This window comes from Pelobates fuscus, chromosome 7 (genome assembly GCF_036172605.1).
Source record: "Pelobates fuscus isolate aPelFus1 chromosome 7, aPelFus1.pri, whole genome shotgun sequence".
NCBI classification, from domain to species: domain Eukaryota; kingdom Metazoa; phylum Chordata; class Amphibia; order Anura; family Pelobatidae; genus Pelobates; species Pelobates fuscus.
The window spans coordinates 107,291,139-107,316,438 of NC_086323.1; the positions used below are offsets into that span (position 1 = coordinate 107,291,139).

General features: G+C 45.2%; 1 protein-coding gene across 1 annotated transcript in view; it reads right to left on the bottom strand.

Moving 5' to 3' along the window:
• Positions 1–613: 613 nt before the first annotated feature.
• The window catches only part of LOC134568077 (cytochrome P450 2D15-like), a 54,025-nt gene continuing 29,338 nt past the window's right edge, over positions 614–25,300 (bottom strand). Inside the window, exons 7-9 of the mRNA XM_063426362.1 lie at positions 9,408–9,595; positions 6,605–6,746; positions 614–1,668 (exon numbers count right to left, since the gene is read on the bottom strand). Of these exons, the coding sequence (XP_063282432.1) occupies positions 1,487–1,668; positions 6,605–6,746; positions 9,408–9,595 (512 nt within the window). The 3' untranslated portion in view covers positions 614–1,486. The remainder of the gene's footprint in view (positions 1,669–6,604; positions 6,747–9,407; positions 9,596–25,300) is intronic.

A 25,300-nucleotide genomic window follows, 5' to 3' on the forward strand; every position in this document is an offset into this window, starting at 1 on the left:
CAACACCATTATTACAAAATAACAGTTTTTAATTTCTGCTAGAGGACATGTATAATGAGGTCATAATGACAGAATCCTACCATTGAACTCCTGTGAGTAAATGTGCACTGTTAGGTCACCATTACAGACACATACCACTGACCTCGTGTAAATTAATCTGTCCTGATGTCCACATTACAGAATAACAGCTTTCAGCTTCATTAAGTGAAAATGTATTATTAGATAAAAATGTTCAAATATGGCCACTGTGAGTCAATGCACAAATAGCTCACTCCTCTGGGCACCATAACAATTTAATCTATAATATCTTATCTTTTAAGAGTTGAACCATTCTTGAATGCATCCCTGGGTGCCAGTCCCTCCTTCTCCCAATTTGCTTTGGCAAATTCGGAAGAGAGAGCGCAAGCAGTGAGCAGGGACAGTGACTCGCTCGAGCATTAGTTGACGCTGTCGGCCTATCACTGGCCATCCACTGCACGTAAAGGCATGAAATGTATGTATATTTTCTCTCAATGTGAAGCTTGTGAAAGGCTGATAGTGTCAGCTGATGCTCTCAGCAGATCACTGATGCCTGCTCACTGCTACCCGAGCAGTGCTGGGGGCCTCCAGTTACCTTAACAACTTCATGCACTGTGAAATAAGCAGAACAACAATCTTGTGAATGATCTCCTGTGTGTGGATATACATTGTGATGTCACCAGTACAGAATCCAGCCACTGAAGTCAGCATTGCAACAATTCATCTCAATTCAGTCAGTTCATATCTTGTGATTGAAAGTACAGATTGGCTTTGTATAATCTTGGCACTTGTGGATGTACATTGTGAGGTTAACATTGCAGATGAATGATACATGACTGTAAACAGTGCCTGCTCCAAAATACATCTTTGTAGGTTTGTTGCAGTTACTCCATAAGGAAACATTGAATTAACACTTTCCTATGGATCTTTAAACACTCTTTTAAAAATCGTTTCCTCTATTTAATGTGATAGATACATTTTTTTATTCTTTATTTATGTCAAACTGTAACACAATTTTTAGCACTGATATATAATGTGGAAAGGATATTACAATATGATACCCTTTACTTTAATAATGTTTAGAAGCAAAGTGTGTATATAGGTAGATTCATTTGGTTATGGATAATATCATATCGATAAATTCATAGACTTGTGCAGCATATTTTGCCTACCTACATCTTCATTTTCTTTATTCTGTCTTTCATAGTCCTACCCGTTTTCTAAAGCGCAGTCCTACACTCATTCATACAATTACAAATCCAAATGTTAATTTAATTAGTACATTGTAACCATATAATTAAAAAATGGTCTCAAAAGTGCAGCATTTAAAACAGTTAACCAGTTTTTTTTTTAGAAGTTCCTATGAGCTAGATGTCCTATATAATCAAACAATTGTGTTGTTACATTAATTATTGCAAAATATGTAGCCACATTTATAGAGAATTATAAGGATTTTTACTTTATCAAGCTACATTCTTGATACAGCGCACATTTTGTAAGGATGTGGGCTGAGTGTAAATGCAAGTTGGCCATCCTCCCTTGGACGAGGTTCGTTGTCGGGCATCTCGAATTTAAACTGCTGCATGAGTGATGTAAAGAATAAGAAAAGTTCCATTCTTGCAAGACTCTCTCCCAGGCAGACCCGCCGACCTTTAAAAATAAATACATTGTTTTTGATTGTAATATTGATTTTCAGTGGTTCACATAATCCCATATACATTCTTCATATTAGCTTTCAAGCACAATTGGCACCTAAATATAAACTAAACAGAACTTTCAATATATATCAAGAAAAACGGAACGGTGTAGCGCTTATTAAGATCTCCGGTAAATAAGTAGACTATACTTAACTACTACAATACGAGTAGTTATTCTTAAAATTTCACATAAAACCTAGGAAAAGAAAAAAGAACGAAGGACTCCAATAGTGTAAAATAGTAGGTATAAAGTGAGAGTGAACGTATATATATGGAACCACTCACATTTACCCGAGCTATATGCTTAGCTCAGGGGTAAAATGCCAATAGGTCCGTTTAAAAATATCTAGCTAGGGTAATCTTAACTATTCCCAAGATGCGTTTTGCCGAAATTCTCAGCTTCCTCAGCTGGGTAAAACTGTCTGTCTGGCTGAGGAAGCCGAGAATTTGTTGCTGCAGTTGGCATGTATTTATAACCAGCATTAGCCTGCCAGGGTTATTCAATAAGGGGATTTCAAATTGTAAGCCAAAAATTTGGGGAGATTTTTTCCCCAATGTAGATATATCGTCCGCAAATTTGAAATTCACTGTGAATTCTCGGCAAGTCACACTGCAGAGGGTTATTCACTAATCAACACATTTTAGCAAATGAAATCCAATCACAAAATTTAGGCACAATTGCTGCTCTGGAAAAAGAGATAAGTCAAGGAGAGTATGTCAGGCCGCTGCGACAAACTGGGGGGTTACCCCTAAACATTAACAGATTTACCAAAGAAAAAATGCCAGGGAAAACAAGAAAACCCCTACAGACAAAAGCAGCCTCTTTTAATAAATCAACTTTTAATTGAAATCTTCTTAAAAGAAATCACTCAAGTGAATATATTAAGTAAAATAAATATAATGTAATAAAAACAATGACTCATAACATACATGAACTAAATTCTCACCTCTAAGTACAAGAGCCAGAATATTGCTAGGTAGTGCTATTCTGAGAAGTTAGTACAAAGGGCTAAACGTAGCAATTAATGAAGCCGAGAGGGAGAGAAATGGATACAAAGTCCCAATGATTAGATGCTGTAACCGTAATCAGCATCTTGATATGCTATAGCTGTGAGGTGGATGGATTATCTCGGCAAAGGCGAAGTGTTCACACTAACACAGATTTAGACAGATTTGTGAACAATATTTGAGAGATATAGGCCTTTTGTGTACATAGAAAAAGTCTTAGAGCTTTGAGTTCAGCTCATGAAAAATGGGGGCAAAAACAAGTGTTGCGTTTATACTTTTCTTCAGTGTATATGTTATTAGTAATTGCTTTCACCACACTATATTGATTTAACTTAACTTGAATGATTTATTTTAAGCTACCCACCTTGTAGGGACAAATGCCTTAAAGGAGCACTATAGTGTCAGGAAAACAAACGCGTTTTCCTTGCACTAAAGGGTTATTAGGTCCCCCCATTCCTTGTGGCCCTGCTCCCGCTGGGCTAAAGGGGTTAAAATCCCTTCAACCACTTACCTTAATCCAGCGCCGGGCTCCCTTGGTGCTGGTGACCTCTCCTCCCCTTGCAGACGTCAGCTCCGAATGCGCATGCGCGGCGCGCGCATTCAAACCGCCCATAGGAAAGCATTTGTCAATGCTTTCCTATGGATGTCAGCGTCATCTTAGTGGGATTTTCACACTGAGAATTGCGGTATAAATTGTCAGGTAGCCAGCAACTAGAGGCTGTATTAACACTCAATGAAAACATAGCAGTTTCTCTGAAACTGCTTTGTTTTCAGTTGCAGGGTTAAAACCAGGAGGACCTGGCACTCAGACCACTTCATTGAGCTTAAGTGGTCTGGGTGCCTATAGTGGTCCTTTAAGCAAAGACCAATTTGCGGCTTTACAAATGCTCCCTGCCAGAACACCAGCCTCTGCAGCCCAAGAGATAGAATTGGACCTTGTAGAGTGGGCACGGATACCCTTCGGGACTGGAACATCTTTGGCTTATTTGCAATAACCTATTTGAGTACCAGATCAGTGACAACACCATTTGGAGTGACTCCAGTTTATTCTGTAAGAGGAGTTTCCTTATAGTGGTTGATACAGTTTGACTGGGGCCTCTAATTTATATTCCTCAAGTTGTGACTTACTATAGCTCATGGTGGCCTTTAGACACTTCCAATTGGGACTTTACATTTGGACGGATATTGGTGTCAAGTCTATAACTATTATTAAAGGAATTGTATTTTCTTATATATTCTTATTTTTGTTATTAGTGTTTATTATTTTTCTTTTTAGAAGAATCAGCACTTATATTTTGGGAGTATGTGGCACCTGATCCTTTAGTCTAATTCATAAAAAAGCCTCTATCTTGGCGAAGCCCAACAAAGTGAAACACTTTCATAGAAAGAGCAAAGTAAACACCATGGAACCTCAGACTATTGTGTCACCATGAAAGAGGACTATCTGCATCAACCTCGAATGTACAGCTGATACAGGGAGCTTGAATGCTAGTGTGAGGACTTAGAGTGCAAAATTCACATTGATATCCTGTTAGGGGATTTAATTTAGTGCTTCCCTCTTTGGCAGTGTTCCTGTCTCTTTCAATCCTGTGTTTACATCAGTCTTTGATACACAATGAGCTTCATTTACTCCTGTTCTTTACCCTAACTTTGTTCCACACTTGTTAGGGAGATCTCTCTATTTATTTTGTGCATAGTATTATTATTGCACTTTTAGTTCACATTGTAGTAGGATATGGATTCCTTCTCATGCCATGTTATTGTTCTATTAATCTCCCCAGTATTTACTGTAATGTATTTTTCTTACTTATATTTGATTTGTAATAGGGCTCTTATTGTCTTAAAGTGGCACTGTCATGCCGAACTTATCTCTCTTTAAAGGACCACTCTAGTGCCAGGAAAACATACTCGTTTTCCTGGCACTAGAGTGCCCTGAGGGTGCCCCCACCCTCAGGGACCCCCTCCCGACCGGCTCTGGAAAGGGGAAAGGGGTTAAAACTTACCTTTTTCCAGCACTGGGCGGGGAGCTCTCCTCCTCCGATCCTCCTCTTCTCCTCCCCGTCGGCTGAATGCGCACGCGCGGCAAGAGCTGCGTGCCATTCAGCCGGTCACATAGGAAAGCATTCATAATGCTTTCCTATGGACGCTTGCGTGCTCTCACTGTGATTTTCACAGTGAGAATCACGCAAGCGCCTCTAGCGGCTGTCAATGAGACAGCCACTAGAGGAAATAGGGGAAGGCTTAACCCATTCACAAACATAGCAGTTTCTCTGAAACTGCTATGTTTATGAGAAAATGGGTTAACCCTAGAAGGACCTGGCACCCAGACCACTTCATTAAGCTGAAGTGGTCTGGGTGCCTAGAGTGGTCCTTTAATCGATTCCTCTTCTCTTCCACTTGTCAGGATCTGTTCTTAATTTCTTCCTGTCTGCTCTAGTTTTCTTTAAAACATAAGACAAAGTTTGGACTACTTGTCTTATGGAAGTTTTCTACTCCTGACCATCTCTGACCAGCGGAGGAGCAAAGTGTGCTTCATTTCCGGGATGTCAGAGAAACTTTCCCATAATTCTTAATTTCCTCCGTGTTCCCACAACGCTTCCTTTCACTTTTCCCGAACGTCCTGTCATTTAGACAGAACGCCAGCAAAACTGCCGAATTGCGTCCTAACAGAATGAGAACAGTTTCTCCATTCGTGTTAGGACGCAATTTGGGACTTTGTTCGTATTGGAATTTCATTCGAATGAAGCAGCCGCTTAGTAGATAACTCCCTAATTCTCACGGTGTTAGGGAGCTATCTACCAAAAGGCCTAAATTGGTCTTTCAGCCAAATTTACTAATACTAAGTAAAAATTACTTAGTATTAGTAAATTCTGCCCCTACTTGCTATACCGCGAGGAGGAGCATGTCTACTAAACTGTGAGCAGCCCTTGGCTGCTCACTGTTAAAAAAAAAAAAAAAAAAAGCCCCCTAGTGTCCCCCCTCCTGAGCCCCCACCTGTACCAGGTGAGTGAGGGCTATTAAACTGAAGGCCCCTCCCCCCTGAGCGGCAGGTGGGGGCCCTATAACAATGAGGGGGGGGACTTATTGTCCTCACCCTGGTCCCCACCCCTGAGCGGCAGGTGGGGGGACCTATTGTCCTCCCCCCCGGCCCCCACGCTGTGTAAAATGACACAGAGAACTCTGATTGGTTGGCTTGAAATCCAACCAATCAGAGTGTTCTGAGTCAAATTGCAGTGCATGGGAAGGCTTTATAAGCCTTTCCCCGCCCTGCAGAGCTCAGTCTGCGCCGTGCCCTCGCCGGGTGAAGATGGATTCATTTTTTTGCGTTGGGTTTTTTCTTTTTTGTCTGATTTTGTTTGCGCTCTGGTTTTTTATTTCATTTTTACAAGTTCGACAGGTATTGTGGTTTTTATTTGGCCTTTTTTGGGGCTGAAAAATGAAGATTTTAGAAAAAAGAAGACATCAAATGGTAAGTAAAATTTTTTTTACAGGCACCTTGGGGGGATGGGACATTTTCATTTAGGGCCCCCAACCGCCGCTCAGGGGTGGAGGGGGAGGACAATAGGTTCCCCCCCCCTGCATTGTTTTTATGGCCCCCACCCACCGCTCAGGTTTATTTTGGTTTAACAGTTTTATTTACATTTAACAATGATAAAGAAGGTTACTATTCCCATTATAAATACACAAATACTGTTGAACATATCCACAGTTTTTAATATCATCTTACATTAATATTGCGTACATTCACTAGAGCTGGGGTTTACAACTTTCGGCACTCTATATGTTGTGTACTACATCTCTCACAATGCTCTTGCAGCCATATTACTAGCAAAGCATGAGCACAACACAGGTTGCCTGCACTAGATATTTTTTAAAATTACCTGCAGAAAATGCCATGAACGCTTCTTGTTTCACAAACTTGCCATTCTCATCCAGGAAATGCTCGGGGTAAAACTGATATGGTTTCTTCCACACCTTTTCATCCTTCAGCACAGATGACAGGTTGGTAATGACAGTGGTACCCTTTAAAATAAACATCAGCATACAGAGAATGTATTATAATGAATCACTTTATCTATATCTTCATACACAAACGTATGACATACCCACTAAATGTGGAAAGATTAACACTCATTTTGGACTGAAATCTTCCTGCGATAGGCAGTGATTACTAGGGCTCTCCTTAACAAAAGGCAAAAGGATAATCTTCCTATGAATTAAATAGCATTTGGGGGGCAAGTGTAGCCTATTTCACAAACCCTTCCAGAAATACACTCTGAAAAGCAGGTGGAGGAGTCAATATGGGGGTTTTGCACCATGTACCCGGGGCCCCTATCTATGATTAGAGTGGGGCCCCAGAGATACTGGCAGGCGACTCTTTGTGCCACAGGGAGGCAGACTCAGTGGTGTATCCTGGTTTTGTGCTGCCCTAGGCTCCCAGCATCACTCTGCGGCACGCGAGGGAGCTGAGCAGACAGCTTATAGGACGTGCAGCCCGCCCGGATTGGCAGTTAGCTAACAGGACATTTGCCCTGGGCATTTGGGGGCAGCTTTTTTTGCCGCCCCCTGGAAAATGCCGCCCAAGGCAAATGCCTTGTTTGCCTCCGGCTAATACGTCCGTGGGCAGACTAGAACTCCATATGTCAACTACATTAGGGGATGTTAGTTGTTTTAGTCTGAGATTGAGCTTACATTTTATATTTAAAAAAAAGGCAAGCAATATGTTTAAGATCAAAGAGAAACCATGATGTGTAATATAATGTTTATTATTTCCCCATAATTTACAAATGTGCTTGTGAAGTCAGAAAAATTAAATTAGGTCCTTTGTACCTAACAGTCAGCAAAGAAAGAGCATAAATAATTTGCTGGCACTATATAAATAATTAAACAATAATAAAATACTTATGATAAAGATAAGAGGAGAAACATAAACAATATTTTTGTTTTTCCTCCATCAGCTCCTTTTTTGCTCTGTCTCTGCCAGTGCTGAATTGGATTGTGAAGTCAATTGCTAAATCCTACAGGTGTTTCTCAACGTTTCATTCAGCGGTGTAATTTCCCAAAAAGTAGTGGTTCCCCTTGAAATTAAATCAAGTTTGTTATATACTAATAAACAAATAGATTTTTTTTGTCATTATTCCTCGTTGTGCTTTTTGCATTTGTTCTTTCTCCAGATTCACATCTGCACCCTGTGTTACCTCCACAAAGATTTCCCAAATTTTGCAATATCATCTGCATTCTGTAAGCAATTAAGTAAGTTACCTTCAATGAACACAGAAATTCCATGCTGGGGGCATGGCCTGGCTTGTAAGCAAAATGGCAGCATAAACACGGAACTTGTGAGTGCCTGACCGGGCATTAACTGCTACACTCAGCCACTATTGGCTGTAATTGGAAGATTATCACTTCTCATCCATCCCACCACTCAGCTGGTACCCCAAGGTCTGGTCCTATGGACAACTTCTTGTCAACCCCTATGGACCTGACCGGTCATGCAGCCTCTTCCCATGTGGCGCTGCCATCCCCTGCACCCAACAACCCAGAAGAAATAGGCCCACTGGCCCATGGAGCTGTGTTAGGAGTGGAGCAGCTGAAAGACGAGTTTTGGAACATCTACACATATTTACCAAGAGAGTTTAAAGTCCTTGATTAAAGGTGCGATATGACAAAAATGGCAGATATCCGCAGTGACATCTGAGGCCTAGGAGAGAGAGTTGCAGTCCTGGAAGCAAACTCCGAACACTCTGATCAGCAACACCTGGTGGCAGAATTGTTGACTACCCAGTAAAGCAATATGCTTTTGGATCTGCAGATCAAATATTTGTAGAAAAAAGGCTAAGATGCAACATCCTTACCTGTGGACAGATCCCAAGGAGACCCTGGAGGCAACCCACCAAACCCTATTTAACCAAATTCTGGGTAATTCACCTTGACAAAGTGGGATACCCAGTGTTGTCATCTGATGTGTTCATTCTTTTGGTCAGAAAGAGTGCACAATGTTCAAGGCACAGGAATGTCCATCGTGGCTTTTGCAAAACTCCTGCCAAGAGCTCTCAGTAATGACCCTGGAGGCGAGGCGAGCCTTACACACATACGACTACCATTCTCTGTGAAAGTGGTATTGTCTATAGATGGGATCACTCTTTTAACCTCCATGCTCAATATGTGGACTCTTGGTCAGCCTTCGAGGTACCAGGGGATGTACCCCTTTCTTACAGTCTCTCGACCTGCCCCTGATTTTTGTCCAAAATTGGCATCTTTACCCTGCCATGCTTTCACCTAGAGATCGGAATGTAAGGACCCAGAGGCTTCAGCCCTTTGGATCACCCAACTCTGAACTCTCTTTGGCGACCCCACGGAGAGCTGAAGAAAAAAAAAAACTTGATTGCTATTACGGAGGACCTAAATATCCTAACGTGGAAGATAAGTACAATATACAAACGCAGAACCCTTTCTTTACACAATGTGGGTGTAACATGTTTGGGGCTGTATAAACAGAATGTCATACTTGGAAAATAGAAATTATACCGTTAAAGACATAGACCATATGTTTGCTTCCATTCCAGAAGCCATACAAGATGCTAGCTATGTCAATACGGATAAATGCAAAAATATCAGAGTTTATATTTATATATTTCAAGAAAATTTAATAAAACTCTGGAAGAGATTTAATGCTGAAATTACCTTTGGTATGAAATATCCTTTTATCTCGGTGTCCCTGTAGGTCATATGTGGAAAACCCAGAGGCACAATGTCCCCGCAGCGTTGAATTTCATGAACCACTGCATTGGTGTATGGCATTTCTAGCACATCCCCCATTGTAGGCTTTCTTTCTCTTCCAATCACTTTGTCAATTTCCTCATGGACTTTCACTGAAAGAGAAATTAAAATTATACATTCAATATTCATGGCACAATCCCACCATCCTCATACTTTACAATACTACTTTTATAATTTCTGTGTATTTTAAAATAAGGCCTATACATGTGCAATTCGTTTCGGTCCGAATTTAAATTTGTCAGAATTTTGGCAATTCGGACGCTTCCGAATGTTCGAATTGCCGAATTTCGTAAGTGCCGAACCGAACCGAATTGCCGAAGTGGATTGCTGAAGTGCCGAATTTCGTAAGTGCCGAGGTGCTTCGGATTTATGAAAAGTGGCAAAACAGGAGAGTGAGGGAAAATTAAGGGAACGATGACAGGAATCTAACCCTTACACTTGCCCTAGCCCTACTCCAAACCCTACCCCTACTAGGGTTAGGAGTTAGGTGAGGGGTAAAGTTATGGGATAGGTTAGGGATAGGGTTAGGGGTAGTGGTAGGGTTAGGTTAGGGGTAGGGTTAGGAAATTGCTGAAGTGCGGAAGCCCCAAAGTCCCGAATTTCGGAAGTGCAGAACCAAACCGAATTGCTGAAGTCCCGAATTTCGGATTGTCGAACCGAAGTGCCAAAGTGCCAAAGTCCTGAATTTCGGAAGTGCCGATCCGAATTTTTTGCCCATGCACATCCCTAATATGAACATTAAGTGCCTATTGAATAAACAACAGTGAATGCAGGACTCTGTGGAAAGGTATTTTGTACTTGAATATATTATACAAAGTGGCAATATTCTGAAGAAAATGTATCAGCTAATTGTATCCTTTCTTATCATATACTAGTATGAAAAATATAGAGTAGCTGAATAGATGATCTAGTAGAGGTATGTAACTCTCTCACCGGCCAGATGAAAATCGAGTATAGGACCTCCTCGTGCTGCCCTAAGGCGGCAGTGTGTATCGATTTCCAGGAGAGCAGGCTTGGAACGCATCCAGAGCCGCAGTGGAACGCACGCGGCTGGCAGCAAGTTTATACACAGCACGAGGAGGTCCTATACTCGATTTTCATCCGGCCGGTGAGAGAGTTACTTGCATCTTTGGGACACTCAGGCTGTTAACCAGTTAGTCACTGCTCTTCAGAATTGGGAATTTTAATTATTATTTTATTGAAATGTGAATGTGTTTAGACAGTGTATTAATGCGAATAAAATCTTCTATATTTTAAAGCAACCTGTCGGTCACATGACATGATTAATGCAGCACTTTTAACTTCTACCACAGTGGGATACTTTGTTATTTCTACTTACTACATCTTCTAGTGTATTGGTTTATTGAATTAATAATACCTCTACTAGATCATCTATTCAGCTACTCTATATTTTTCATACCACTATATGGTAAGAAAGGATACAATTAGCTGATACATTTTCTTCAGAATATTGCCACTTTGTATAATATATTCAAGTACAAAATACCTTTCCACAGAGTCCTGCATTCACTGTTGTTTATTCAATAGGCACTTAATGTTTATTCTTTTAACCGCAGGTGGCGGCTATTTTTTGCAGTGACACAGTGGTTAAGGTATCCATACTAGGTCTCAGCATTCAACTGTAGTAGTTACTCACCAGTGTATACTGGGGTTTATCTACTAAGTGAACTTGTACCTACATCCCTAATATGGCCTATACCTAGGGTTACCATATCCATCATGTTTTCAGAGACATATATACTTTTTTCGTATTTATGAAAACTCATGAAAAGGGTTGCTCTGCAGTTTCTGCAGGATTCTTTATTACCTAACTATTTAATCATATATACCTTCTGAATTCCACATACAGTTGTAATCAAAATTATTCAAGCTTCATTAAAAATCAGGTTTATTGGGGGCGGGGCCTGACCGCCGGCGGGATCAGACGTGCTCTGTCTGAGCTCCCGCTTCAGGGCCTGAAGAATCGGAGCCAACTAGGAGCCAAAGGCAACCACAGGTCCATACTGGTGCCCACCGGGACCTCCAACCGATGGGGCACACGGAGATACCTCTCACACCCTGGACTGGCATCCAAAGTAACCCGACGAGGCCTGAAGCTCGCTGGAGCTTGAGCCGGGCAGGGACGGCCGCTCTCCCGGGTCTCCGGCCGGCGTCTCGTCTCCCCCCCCCCTCTGGACCGGGGGGGTTATCCCGGTCTCCATGGGCTGCGACAGATACGCTAGCCTGGGCCCAAACAACCGTTCTACCACAGAGGGCTTACAGGGAAGGGCCCCTCAAGATGGCCGCCGCACGTCAACCATGTGCGCGGCCAGTAAGCACGAACAAGCCGAACGCAGGAGAGACCACTTAACACTAACCGACCATCATGACAACCTACCCCAGGGCTTGGCCGGCTGACAACAACGTGCAGACCCAGGTACATACAACCAAAGCTCGGCGGAGAATGAATGGGGAGCAAGAAGTGTGAGACTTCACTGAACTAGCCTCATAACGCAGACTCACTGCTGCATTTGGAAAGAGGTACCTGGCACAACACCCTACTTAAGCCTACAAGCCCCACTACAGCCTCTCACCTTTGAAAAGCGATCACCTACTCACCTGCCTGCAAGCAAACCAGCGCCCGCGCAGCCGCCCAACACCCACACTCACTGGGCATGGTGCCAACGCAGACCCACTCACCAGCCTCATTGCGGCTCTACCACACGCTGGTCAGGAATAGACCGACCCCACGCTCCCAAACCCATGAACACTCTCCCTGGATACGGGATCAACATCGATCAGGCATAGGCTGTAACGGACTCTCACACGTATCAACTTCACAGTTTCATGCTTTTTCATATATTTTTTTTTTTTCTATGTTTTCTTCTCATTATAAGATATGTTATGCCATACTAACACCATTTGTCTTAGCTGCTTAATGCCTAATAACATCTTTTGTACCACACATGACAGCTACTGTTAGCAAAACTACTATACACACAAATCCTGTCCTACCACTAGTATATCTCATAAATGCGTTGCATGTACCTGCAAACACTGAAACGGTATCCACTGAGTCACACACACTCTGACTTACCTGACATCACAACCTGACAACTTCTGGTATAAACAAGCCAATTCAGACAAAGATGCCGCACATAAGCCCTGACAAATACCTCCATCAGTGTTAACTTCATAGACCCCAGACCTGACAGCGACTAACCACACAAAACTCCACAAGCTCTGTGGGGGCGCCTGGGGTAGACCAAGATAGAGCGTAACTCACTAGACCAAACGACTCATCAGAGACCAAACACTCATATGACTATAGACAGCAAACGTCTAACTTTGTCATGCTAACTCCAGTACAGCAAATTGTAATTCTTAGCCAAGCTTGTCTTTATGCTCCTACAGCATTAACTGATTGTACTAGCGGTTCAAACAGCTGGAGCACCAAATGCATAATACTCTAATGTTGTATTAGAATATATAACCTACTCGTAAGTCTGACCTCACATGTTATGCCACTAAACGTCACCTAATAGCTTGCTATAATAACGTGATATGTACAAAACAAAAAAAAGTGCATTGTCTATCTACCCCCCACTGTAACTAATGTCTTGAAACCTGCATATGGAATGCCGTTGGGGTACCATATGTATGCCTGTAACCAATATACGCACTGCAAAAATAAAGAATTTAAAAAAAAAAAAAATCAGGTTTATTGGCAAAATGGACTTCCAGCTGTTTGCAATGAACAAATCAAGGGCTTCATTAGTTGCAACAGGTGTTGCAACTGCCTAGGGGTTTGTTGCATGTCATGATTGACTGCATGTTTGAAATATGGCTACGTCAAAAGAATGGTCCACAAAGTTAAGAGAAGAGATCATTGCCGTTTAGAAACAAGTAACAGGATATAAAAAGATAGCAAAGACACTGAATGTTCTTAGAGACACTGTTCGAAGCATTGTTATCAAGTTCAAAGTTAAAGGAACAGTGGTTACACTACCTGGTTGGGGTAGAAAAAGGAAGCTATCAATAGCTGCAACCAGATTTCTGAGAAGGATATGAGATGGTTATGAAAAACACTCAAGTGGAGGGGCGTAGCTTGGTGCCAAAGGAGAATGGCTGCCTAATTCTCTCGCTCCGCTCCCGGCTGCATTAAAGCACAGCTAAACAGCGCAAACCGGCACCCATGGGACGCACCAAGCAAGCCCAAATGACCCCCTCCACACCGAGAACGCAAGGGAACAACCCCTCGATCAGGAGTTACCTGCAAACTCCGGGCGACTTCCTCACGCAGGATGAGGCCTCCAATATGGCGCTCGCCTCACCGAGCTCCACGCTGTTGGAAGAAAGCCCCGCCACTGACAAAAGCATGCCTAACCCGCCAGCATCGGTATGGTACGCCCTTTTTGCATCCCTGCCAAAAAAAGAAGACTTTCACTCTCTGCTGGAAGAGGTTAAAAACACGCTGCGAACAGAGATCTCAGCCCTGGGCACCTCCCTCACAGCGCTGGAGACCAGGGTGCAAGCCCTGGAATCACAAGGCCCTGACTTGCACTGCCCCGCGGTCACAACCACAAAATAACACGCCAAACAGATCCAAAATCTGCGCCTCCATATAGAGGACCTGGACAACCGCAGCCGCAGACACAACATAAGGGTAAGGGGCTGCAGGGAAACAGATACCCCAGAAGACACGAGGGCCATCCTGGTACCACTATTTAATCGTAACCTGGGCCGGCCTAGGGAAGCACGCATCCCCATAAACAGAGCACACAGAGCACTAAGGCCTAGACCACCCCTGGGCGCCCCTCCCAGGGACATAATCTGTCACATCCCAGACTTCCAAATTAAAGAGGATATTATGCGTAAAGCCCGGGTGGAAAGGTCATGGAGACACGAAGGGCAGACGGTCGAACTGTACAATGACCTCTCCCACCTAACCCTGCAGGCCCGAAGAGCGCTGCGACCCATAACCGCCGCCATGCAGGAGGCCCAAATTCGCTACCGCTGGCAATTCCCATTTGCCCTTACGGCCCGCCGAGGCAACACTGAAGCCACAATCCGGACACCTCAGGATGTCCAGACGTTCCAGGAGGCCCTGGACCTCCCACAAACCCCCATCTTAGACTGGACCAACTGCCCGGTAAACAAATGTGCCACAGGCAGACCAAACCGCCGCGACATCCAGCAGGGACCGAACACCGACTTTGCTCCTCTCCAGCAAGCGGAACCGGAGGAATAGAGAGGGTACTGCCCGTCTACCTCCCCAAGTCGACGAGCACCTACCTTTAACCTGTGACTGGAAGGACCCAGCCCGCCTGAGACACAACCGTAGAAACTCCTCATCCAGAGACTTTACTCCACTCTACTGGTGCCAAAGATGGCACACGCAACCCCTGCAAACCATCAACCCTAATTACTACCTCACATACACCTGTACAGTGGGGGCATAAGAAACGGGTACCCTCCCTGGCCCTCTCCTCTTCTCTTTTACCACTGGGGGAGAATGGTAATAACAAAGACAGAGAAGCAGCCCCAGTTGGACTGTTTTATGTGTTTGTTTTTTTTTCTCTTTACTCTTCTTCCTCCTCTCCTGCTGACCTCCTGGTCACCACTTGCTCACCAAGGGACTGAGCGCAACAGCAACACGCCTGGAAGACAACCTATGACCGTCCACGAGGATCACCCAGCTCCCTACGGGCAAACATGCTTCACCACCATGAAGGCCAACTAGCCCACCGAACGTCTAAGTCATACTCACCCCCTCACACATGAACCGCCCGACACGAGTCTGGATTCGCCTCCCCACGATGGTCTGGAAAACTGCCCCTTCTTGAACATCGTCCACCATCCCCCTTTTTTTGGAGCCCCCCCCCATCCGCAAACATTAAAGACTGAACACCATGATACCGTACCTGAACGAAAACAATGGGGAAGAGGACCAGAAGCGCAAACAAACCCCAGGGGACCACAACCCCCTCAGATACAACACCACATGACAGCACACACAGAGACAACACTCACACACCATCTCCAAAGACACACTCACCCTCGCACCTACACGACACATTGCTACACACCACACACTGGTGACAAACTAGAAATACAGGGAACAGGGACACCTGCACTGGGCTTCAACATGATTGCAATGTTAAATCTGGGTTACAACTGGACTGAAGCTATTTGTCTATACTCCTATAAACGGACTGTAAATGCTAAACTAAATTCGAATAGGCGATATGTGATATGTGATAAGTACTCGCCCCAAGACACTGAGACTGCCAGCCACTGGAGAGCACTAAACACAACCCACAGGGACACTCAGATGACAAAGACTAAACATGACAGGATGAACATTCAGACTGCCGCCATGCCTTAGGAATCTGAACCCAAGACGAGCACCCTAGTTGAACTGGATCACTCAGTTACAGACTCTAACGAACTCACCGACTGACCGTACGAAACTGCCGCCCCACAAGGACACCAACCACCACTGGTCACTCACTGACTTACTCATAACCAAGCAAGATACAAGACTACCCACACGGAGGGCATTTCGGCTTCAAAGAGACAACCCCAGCTAAACCCGGGATGTACTCCAGATAGCATTATGACCCCCTCCTCCCCCTCCCTTTTTTTTTCTCTTCCCCCTTTTTTTTTATTATTATTATTTATTTATTCGTTTTCACTCCCCGGGATGGGTACCTCTAGACCTCGGGTGACCCACATAACGCAACCTAACGACATACACCACAGGATGACCCCAACGTCATACGGGCACGGTCACATTGTTTTAAAAATGTTTTGAATGTTACAAATGTTCTCTTTGATGATGTTATATACAGAGTGTTTTTACCTTGCATGATGTTCTCCCTTAAACCCCCTAGAATACTCTCACCACGCATACCTCATGATACGACCCAGGAGGGGGCAGACATGGAAGCCCGCTCACACGAATCATAGACCACCCCCACGGCCCCGCCCTACATGGGTGCCACAACCCTCTAAGCACCAAAACTAGGAAGCAGCTAGGTTCGGAAGTGGACCAACTGTGACACACCGTCCAACAAGAAGTCACTAGAGGGTGACCCACCCTCCCCCTGGCGCCAACAACCCCACGGGTTTACTGCCAGCAACCTGTGAGGTGGACACAAGGGAAAACGTCCCTAGACTCCCACCTACCAGCGGCACATTACCCCTAACTACCATCGCCCCGGCGACCCGACAACACCCATAGGAGTTACTCCACACCATTCACTTCTTTGACATCTGCTCCCCCTCTCCCTACCTCCATAACCCCGCGGACCTCTCTTCCCTTCCTACCTTCCTAGAACCCAGATACTTCCACCTGCCTATACCTCCCCCTGCCCTCCCTACCCCGCCAACGGCTTCGGCCCGGACGTAGCTCCACAAAATGAGCTCGCCCCCTCCCGCTCTCCACGCCCCTGGCGCGGGCAGATACGACAAGACTGGCCTCAACCTCTACACGATCAACGCGAGGGACCTCAACTCCCCACATAAACGGGCCAGAGCGCTACGAGAGATCAAGGCGCTGGGAGTGTCGATCGCCTTCTTCCAGAAAACCCACTTCCATACACCCCAGGCCCCAAAGTTCTCCAACAAACATTACCCCATTGGCTACTTTGCACACAACCCCTTGACTAAATCCAAGGGTGTGGCCATACTATTTTCAGCAGATATTCAGTTCCACTTGGAAGCGGAAGAAAAGGACACGGAAGGCAGATACCTCTTCCTCAAAGGGGTAATAGGCGACTCCCAAAATCACACTCGCAAACCTGTACCTCCCAAATAAGGGCCAAAGAACGTTCCTGGCCGCTGCCCTCATAACTCTGGAAACATTCGGAGAAGGCACAGTTATACTCGAAGGGGACTTCAATGCCCCCTTGGACCCCAGAATGGACACATCGAAAGGCACGTCTAGGATACCGGACCATGTCCTGAGGGGCATAAGGACTCTCCTCTCAACCCACCAGTTTGCAGACTCCTGGCGTATCATCCACCATGCAGATAGGGACTATACCTATTATTCGGCACCACACAGATCCTACTGTCAGGGTACCTGTAGTCTCTACCTCAGAGGAGGTGAGAGACTTAGACGTTTATCCTCCCAGAGGGGTTGTTTCTTCCGTTCCTCGCGGTTCTCTCGGCCATTTACAAGCCGACCGCGAGGGATCCACTTCCTTATATGACGCGACGCTCAGTAGTCGACGTCATGACGCCAACCCGGGTCGACCTGTCAGTCAAGTCCCGAGCACTAATCAGGACTCGTCGGGGGCGTGATTACCCTCTAGAATCAAGGTATAAAGTAAGGCTTTCGGCATCTGCTCATTGCCCTGTCGTGGTTCTAGCCTGTCTAGTCACTCAGTGCTCTTGTATTCTAGTTGTCTCTTTGGTTCTGACCCGGCTTGTTTGTACTACCCTGTTTATCTCTGTTACCCTTTGACTCGGCTTGTCTCTCGCTTACCTGTCCTCTCGTTCCCTCGACCTCGGCTTGTTCCTAGACCATTCTCTACTTACTCCTTACGTTAAGTCCGGCCATTCTAAGGTCCGGTATACGTACCTACCACCTGTTTGTACTCTGCGTGTTGGATCCCTGTCCCGATCCTGACATTACGACAGGGCCAATGGATCCTGCAGGTACAAACACTCAGGTTGGTCCTTCTGACTCTAGGTTCGACGCCATGGATCACAGAATGGACCAGATGGCTCTAGCACTACAGGCGTTACTATCTCGTTCTGGTAATCAACCAGAGGAGATGCGTAATACTTCTATCTCTCCTGTGAGTTCAGGTCTAGAGGTAGCCACTGTAGGTGCTTCTTCCCGTATCACTCCACCTGTACGTTATGGTGGATCTCCAGAGAAGTGTCGTGGTTTCTTAAACCAAATAGGTATCCATTTCGAATTACAACACCGCTCCTATCCTACAGATAGGGTGAAGGTTGGATTTATTATCACATTACTTGTTGAGAAAGCTTTGAGATGGGCCAATCCATTGTGGGAAAATGATAATCCGTTAGTATATAATTATAATGCCTTTGTAGCTGCTTTCAGAAGAACTTTTGACCCTCCAGGTAGAAAGGTCAATGCAGCTAGATTACTGTTGCGCCTTAGACAAGAAAACCGAACACTTGTGGATGATGCACTAGAGTTCAGGTCCTTGGCGGCAGAGGTTAAGTGGAATGAACAGGCTTATATAGATGTATTTTTAAACGGGTTATCAGACATAATCCTTGACGAGGTTGCTACTAGAGAGCTTCCTGAAAATTTGGAGGATTTAATTTCTTTTATTTCTCGCATTGACGAACGTTTAAGAGAGAGGCAGAACACTCGAGAGAGAAACCGTAGACCTTCCTTTAAACTAGCTCCTTCATTTCAAAGTTCTGAATCCACAACCTCACTTTTTCCAGAACCTATGCAGATAGGCAATACTCGCCTCTCAGAAGAGGAGAGACAGTACAGGAGAAGGGAGGGGTTGTGTATGTACTGTGGAGTCAGAGGTCATTTACGCCTAAATTGTCCTAATCGCTCGGGAAACGCTCGCACCTAAGTTTCTCTAGAGGACAGGCCTTGGGTGTTTCTATTTTGTCCTCTAATCTTAATTATAAAGATCACAGGCTTCTGCTACCCGTTTCTTTAACTTGGGAGAAGGGAGTACTAGAAACTATGGCATTGATAGATTCCGGAGCTGCTGAGAGCTTTATCGACCAAGTTTTTGTTACCAAACACGCTATCCCATCCCAGTTAAGGGAGACACCCTTGGCCGTTGAGGCCATAGATGGTAGACCTTTAGTTGAGCCTGTTATTTTCCGTGAAACCATACCCGTTAAATTAACTGTTGGTATCTTACACGAGGAAGACATATCTTTATTGCTTATTTCTTCTCCTTCTGTTCCCATAGTCCTGGGGTACCCTTGGTTAAAAAAACATAACCCTATTATTGATTGGGAATTAGGGGAGATAATCTCATGGGGTCAGGGTTGTCAGGACAGGTGCTTACGGACAGTGTCACCGCTTTGCGCAGTTAACACACCGATTAATTCTACCTATTCTACAGAGGTACAAATACCGCCCCTGTACCTGGATTTAAAGGCAGTATTTGACAAAAAGAATGCTGATACTTTACCTCCACACAGGTCTTTTGATTGTAAAATTAATCTACTACCTGGTACTATGCCCCCCAGGTGTAATGTATATCCTTTGTCCACTAAAGAGAACTTAGTCTTAGAGGAGTATATTCGTGAGAACCTTGAAAAAGGATTCATTAGGAGATCCTCCTCTCCTGCCGGGGCTGGGTTTTTTTTGTTAAAAAGAAGGATGGTACACTAAGACCTTGCATTGATTATCGAGGTTTGAACAAAATAACCATTAGAAATGCCTACCCAATTCCTTTGATTACCGAGCTCTTTGATCGTCTAAAAGGCTCCAAGATTTTCACCAAGTTAGATCTTAGAGGGGCGTATAACTTGGTGAGAATTCAGCAGGGACACGAGTGGATGACGGCGTTCAATACCCGTTATGGGCACTATGAATACACAGTAATGCCTTTTGGCCTCTGTAATGCACCGGCAGTATTTCAGGACCTGATCAATGAAGTTCTTAGGGAATTTCAACATGACTGCGTTATTGTATATCTGGATGATATACTTATACACTCTAGAGAGATTGAGACTCACCACAGACAAGTCAGAAGGGTATTGCGCAAGCTTCTTCAACATGGCCTGTACTGCAAATTGGAGAAATGCAGCTTTGACCAATCCCAGATAAACTTTCTTGGTTATGTGATTTCTGGGGAAGGGTTTAAGATGGACCCGGATAAGCTCCAGTCCATTTTGGATTGGCCTTTACCCAGGGGCCTCAAGGCCATTCAGAGGTTTATTGGATTCTCCAACTATTATAGGCGCTTCATTAAGGGTTACTCTTCAATTATAGCTCCTATTACCAATATGACCAGACAGGGGGCTGACACTAAGAACTGGTCTACTGAAGCCCTTCTTGCCTTCAAAACACTCAAGGAACTGTTTGCTTCTGCACCAATTTTAGTTCACCCTGATACGACTCTGCCTTTCCTACTCGAGGTAGACGCCTCAGAGACAGGTATAGGTGCTATCCTGTCCCAAAGGTTAGGTGTGGATAAGCCCTTACATCCATGTGTTTTTTTTTCCAAGAAACTATCAGGCCCTGAGAGCAGATATGACATTGGTGACAGGGAACTACTAGCAGTTATCATGGCTTTAAAGGAGTGGAGACATTTATTGGAGGGCACCTTACATCCTGTTACTATTTTGACAGACCACAAGAACCTGTCCTATATTGGGGAGGCCAAGCGCTTGTCCTCCAGGCAAGCTCGTTGGTCTTTATTCCTCACGCATTTCAATTACGTGCTCACTTATAGACCTGGTTCTAAGAATTCTAAAGCCGATGCTTTGTCTCGACAATATGAACCTTCTGCGATATCTGAGCCGGTTTTGTCTTCTATAGTACCCAGGTGCAATATTATCGCCAACACGAGTCTTAAGATTCACTCTCCGTTGCTTGGTCAGATCATGAAGTTGCAGCATCTGGCGCCTAGACAGACTCCTGGGGCAAGGCATTTCGTTCCTCCTGAACACCAACTGGAACTCTTACAGTGTTTTCACAACAGTAAGGCGGCTGGGCATCCGGGTATTCGCAAGACATGTTCCTTGATCTCTAAAGATTTCTGGTGGCCTTCTTTACGGAAGGATATTAGGGATTTCATCGGAGCATGTGAGGTCTGTATGAAGACTAAGCAACCTCATACGCTTCCATGTGGGTTGTTACATCCCTTGAACATTCCTGAGAGACCATGGTCCTGTTTGGCTATGGACTTCATTGTAGATTTGCCTGTTTCTAAAAAACAGACTGTGATCCTCACGGTGGTTGATAGGTTTACTAAGATGGCTCATTTCATGCCCTTAACTAAACTCCTGACTTCTCCTGAATTGGCGGAGATATTCGCGAGAGAGATTTTTCGCTTACATGGGATACCTTCCGAAATTGTTTCCGATAGAGGTTCCCAATTTGTTTCACGTTTTTGGAGATCCTTCTGTTCTCAACTAGGCATCAAATTGAATTTTTCTTCTACCTATCACCCTCAGTCTAACGGAGCTGCTGAACGTACCAATCAAAAGATTGAACAATATTTGCGTTGTTTTGTTTCTGAACACCAGGACGATAGGGTCGGTTTGATTCCTTGGGCGGAGTTTGCACACAATAATCTCGTTTGTGATTCTACTCGTTCCAGTCCCTTCTTCATGAATTATGGCTTTCATCCTTCCATTTCTCGGTTTCTCCTTCCCAAGGGGTACCGTCGGTTGATGTTCATGTTGCCAATTTGAGGAAGTTGTGGGATCAGACTCGACAAATTCTCCTACATAATTCCATGTTGTTCAAGAAACACGCTGATAAGCACAGAAGGGCGGCTCCGGTTTTTGTTCCAGGTGATAGGGTATGGTTGAGTACTAGAAACATTCGTTTGAAGGTTCCTTCTATGAAATTCGCTCCTCGTTACATTGGCCCTTACAGGGTTCTGACTCGAATTAACCCAGTTGCGTATCGCCTAGCTCTTCCAGCTGCCTTACGCATTCCTAACTCCTTTCATGTTTCTTTACTGAAACCGCTAGTCTGTAACAGATTTTCCTCCACTATATCCTCTCCTCGCTCTGTTCAGGTTGAGGGTCAGGAGGAGTATGAAATCAACTCCATCATCGATTCTCGAATCTCCCGGGGGAAGTTACAATATCTTATTGACTGGAAGGGATATGGTCCTGAGGAGAGGACTTGGGTACCTCAGGAGGATGTACATGCTCCTCGCCTCCGCAGGGCTTTTCACTCCCGTTTTCCATCTCGTCCCGGTTCCTTCCGCCCGGTGGGCGTTTCTGAGAGGGGGGGTACTGTCAGGGTACCTGTAGTCTCTACCTCAGAGGAGGTGAGAGACTTAGACATTTATCCTCCCAGAGGGGTTGTTTCTTCCGTTCCTCGCGGTTCTCTCGGCCATTTACAAGCCGACCGCAAGGGATCCACTTCCTTATATGACGCGACGCTCAGTAGTCGACGTCATGACGCCAACCCGGGTCGACCTGTCAGTCAAGTCCCGAGCACTAATCAGGACTCCACGGGGGCGTGATTACCCTCTAGAATCAAGGTATAAAGTAAGGCTTTCTGCATCTGCTCATTGCCCTGTCGTGGTTCTAGCCTGTCTAGTCACTCAGTGCTCTTGTATTCTAGTTGTCTCTTTGGTTCTGACCCGGCTTGTTTGTACTACCCTGTTTATCTCTGTTACCCTTTGACTCGGCTTGTCTCTCGCTTACCTGTCCTCTCGTTCCCTCGACCTCGGCTTGTTCCTAGACCATTCTCTACTTACTCCTTACGTTAAGTCCGGCCATTCTAAGGTCCGGTATACGTACCTACCACCTGTTTGTACTCTGCGTGTTGGATCCCTGTCCCGATCCTGACACCTACTCGAGACTGGATTACTTTTTCACCCAACACAGGGACCTAGACACACTGATAGTGGCCCGCATAATGCCCATGACTTGGTCAGACCACGCACCGGTGATCCTTACCATCGAAAATCCCAAACCCTTCAGATCGCAATGGACGTGGAAGCTAAATGAATCCCTCCTAGAGGACCCTCTAATTCAGACAGAAATACGTAACGCCCTAGAGCACTTCTTCCTCACCAATGAGCCACCTGAATCCACACAACCCACCATCTGGGAAGCACATAAGTGTGTCATTAGAGGGATCCTTATCAAACATGGCACCCGCCTGAAAAAATCACGCGCACAAGAAATCACACACCTTGTCACCCGGATAACCCAACTGAAAGCAACACACAAACACACCCTTCACGACGCCACCCACAAACAACTCCTGGAGGCCAGAGCGAAACTCAACTCATGCCTCCAATCAAAGATTCAATTCCAGTTCCAACTTACAAAGAAAACATTCTACGAATTTGGAAACAAAAGCGGCAAACTGCTTGCTAGGGCACTGAGGACGCAGAGGCTCAAGAGTCACGTACAAAAGATCTCCACAGTGGGGAAACCCCTGCTCACACCAAAAGCCATAGCCGAAGGTTTCCAACAATACTACTCCTCCCTGTACTGCATACCTCCGAACAACTCAAGCGCGAACACTGCAGAGGAGACCTTCACAGCACGCCAGAAAGCATATATCGCGCAGAACTTGACTTCCAAGCTTACGCCTCAAGCCATATCCAAACTGGAGGAAGACATCATGAGCGAAGAAATACGCTTAGTCATAAAACTGGCTAAACAAGGAAAGAGCCCAGGACCAGATGGATACATGGTGAAATACTATAAGATGTTTGCGGATGTCCTCACTCCCCATATGCTAACCCTATATAACTCCATCCAAAACGGAAGCTCCCTGGACCCCAACACGCTCCTAGCCCATGTTGTGGTAATACGGAAAGAAGGAAAGGACCCATCCTCCTGCACTAGCTACCGTCCGATATCCCTGCTAAACGCTGATCTTAAGCTATTTGCCAAGATCCTGGCCCTGCGCATCCAACCCTTATTGCCGGACCTCATCCACCCTGACCAGGTGGGATTTGTTGAGGGACGAGAATCCAGAGACAACACCATCAAGGCACTCAATCTGATACACGCAGAAAGGAGGGATTCATCGCCCACCCTGCTGGTTTCAACAGACACGGAAAAGGCGTTTGACAGGGTGGACTGGTCCTTCCTGATGACCACACTTGAACACCTCGGGATGGGACCACACATGATGGCATGGATATCGTCCCTATACACCAACCCAGCTGCCCGAGTACAAGTAAACGGAATCCTCTCTGATCCATTTGAGATTAGAAACGGCACAAGACAGGGATGCCCACTATCGCCTCTGCTCTTCGTCATCAGCCTGGAACCGTTCCTTAACGCCATTCGAACCCAACCCAACATCACTGGGATCAGAGGCAGCTGGGGAGACAGCAAAGTATCTGCATATGCGGACGATCTCCTATTCACTATCACCAACCCAGCATCTTCCTTCAGAGAGCTACTGCATCAATTCAACATTTACGGCACGCTGTCGAACCTAAAAATAAACTTCACGAAATCGGAAATCCTTAATGTAGGATGCCCCCAAGCATTGGTAACCACACTGCAAAAAGACTTCCCCCTCCACTGGTGCTCTGAGGCAATCAAATACCTGGGGACTTGGCTATCGGCGGACCTCTCAGACACCTTCCGCATTAACTTCCCGCCCCTCCTCGACTGGATAAAAAAGGATCTAAACTCCTGGCATCTCCCTCACATCACATGGTTAGGGAGGATCAGCGTACTTAAAATGAACATACTCCCACGTCTTCTATATCTCCTACAAACCCTACCAATACACATCCCCAAAACCTTTTTCACGCAAACCAGACAGATAATGACAGACTATGTCTGGTATCGCAAAAGAGCAAGACTGAACTTCGCCACCCTCACAAAACCCAAGCAGCACGGGGGACTAGGACTACCAGACCTGGCTAAATATTGACGGGCCGTCCACCTCCAGCGCCTGATAGAATGGACGCACAACCCAAAAGACAAACTCTGGATTCCGATAGAAGCAAGTTTCTCACAAATACCTCTCTCTCTCCTCCCTTGGCTACCGAAGGCCATGACCGGCGAACTACCAAACGACACCCAACCCTACGTGCCACAATGAAAGTCTGGAGACGCATAGCGCCGCACAAAGACCTAGCCCCAGAGCTCTCGCCTCTGTGCCC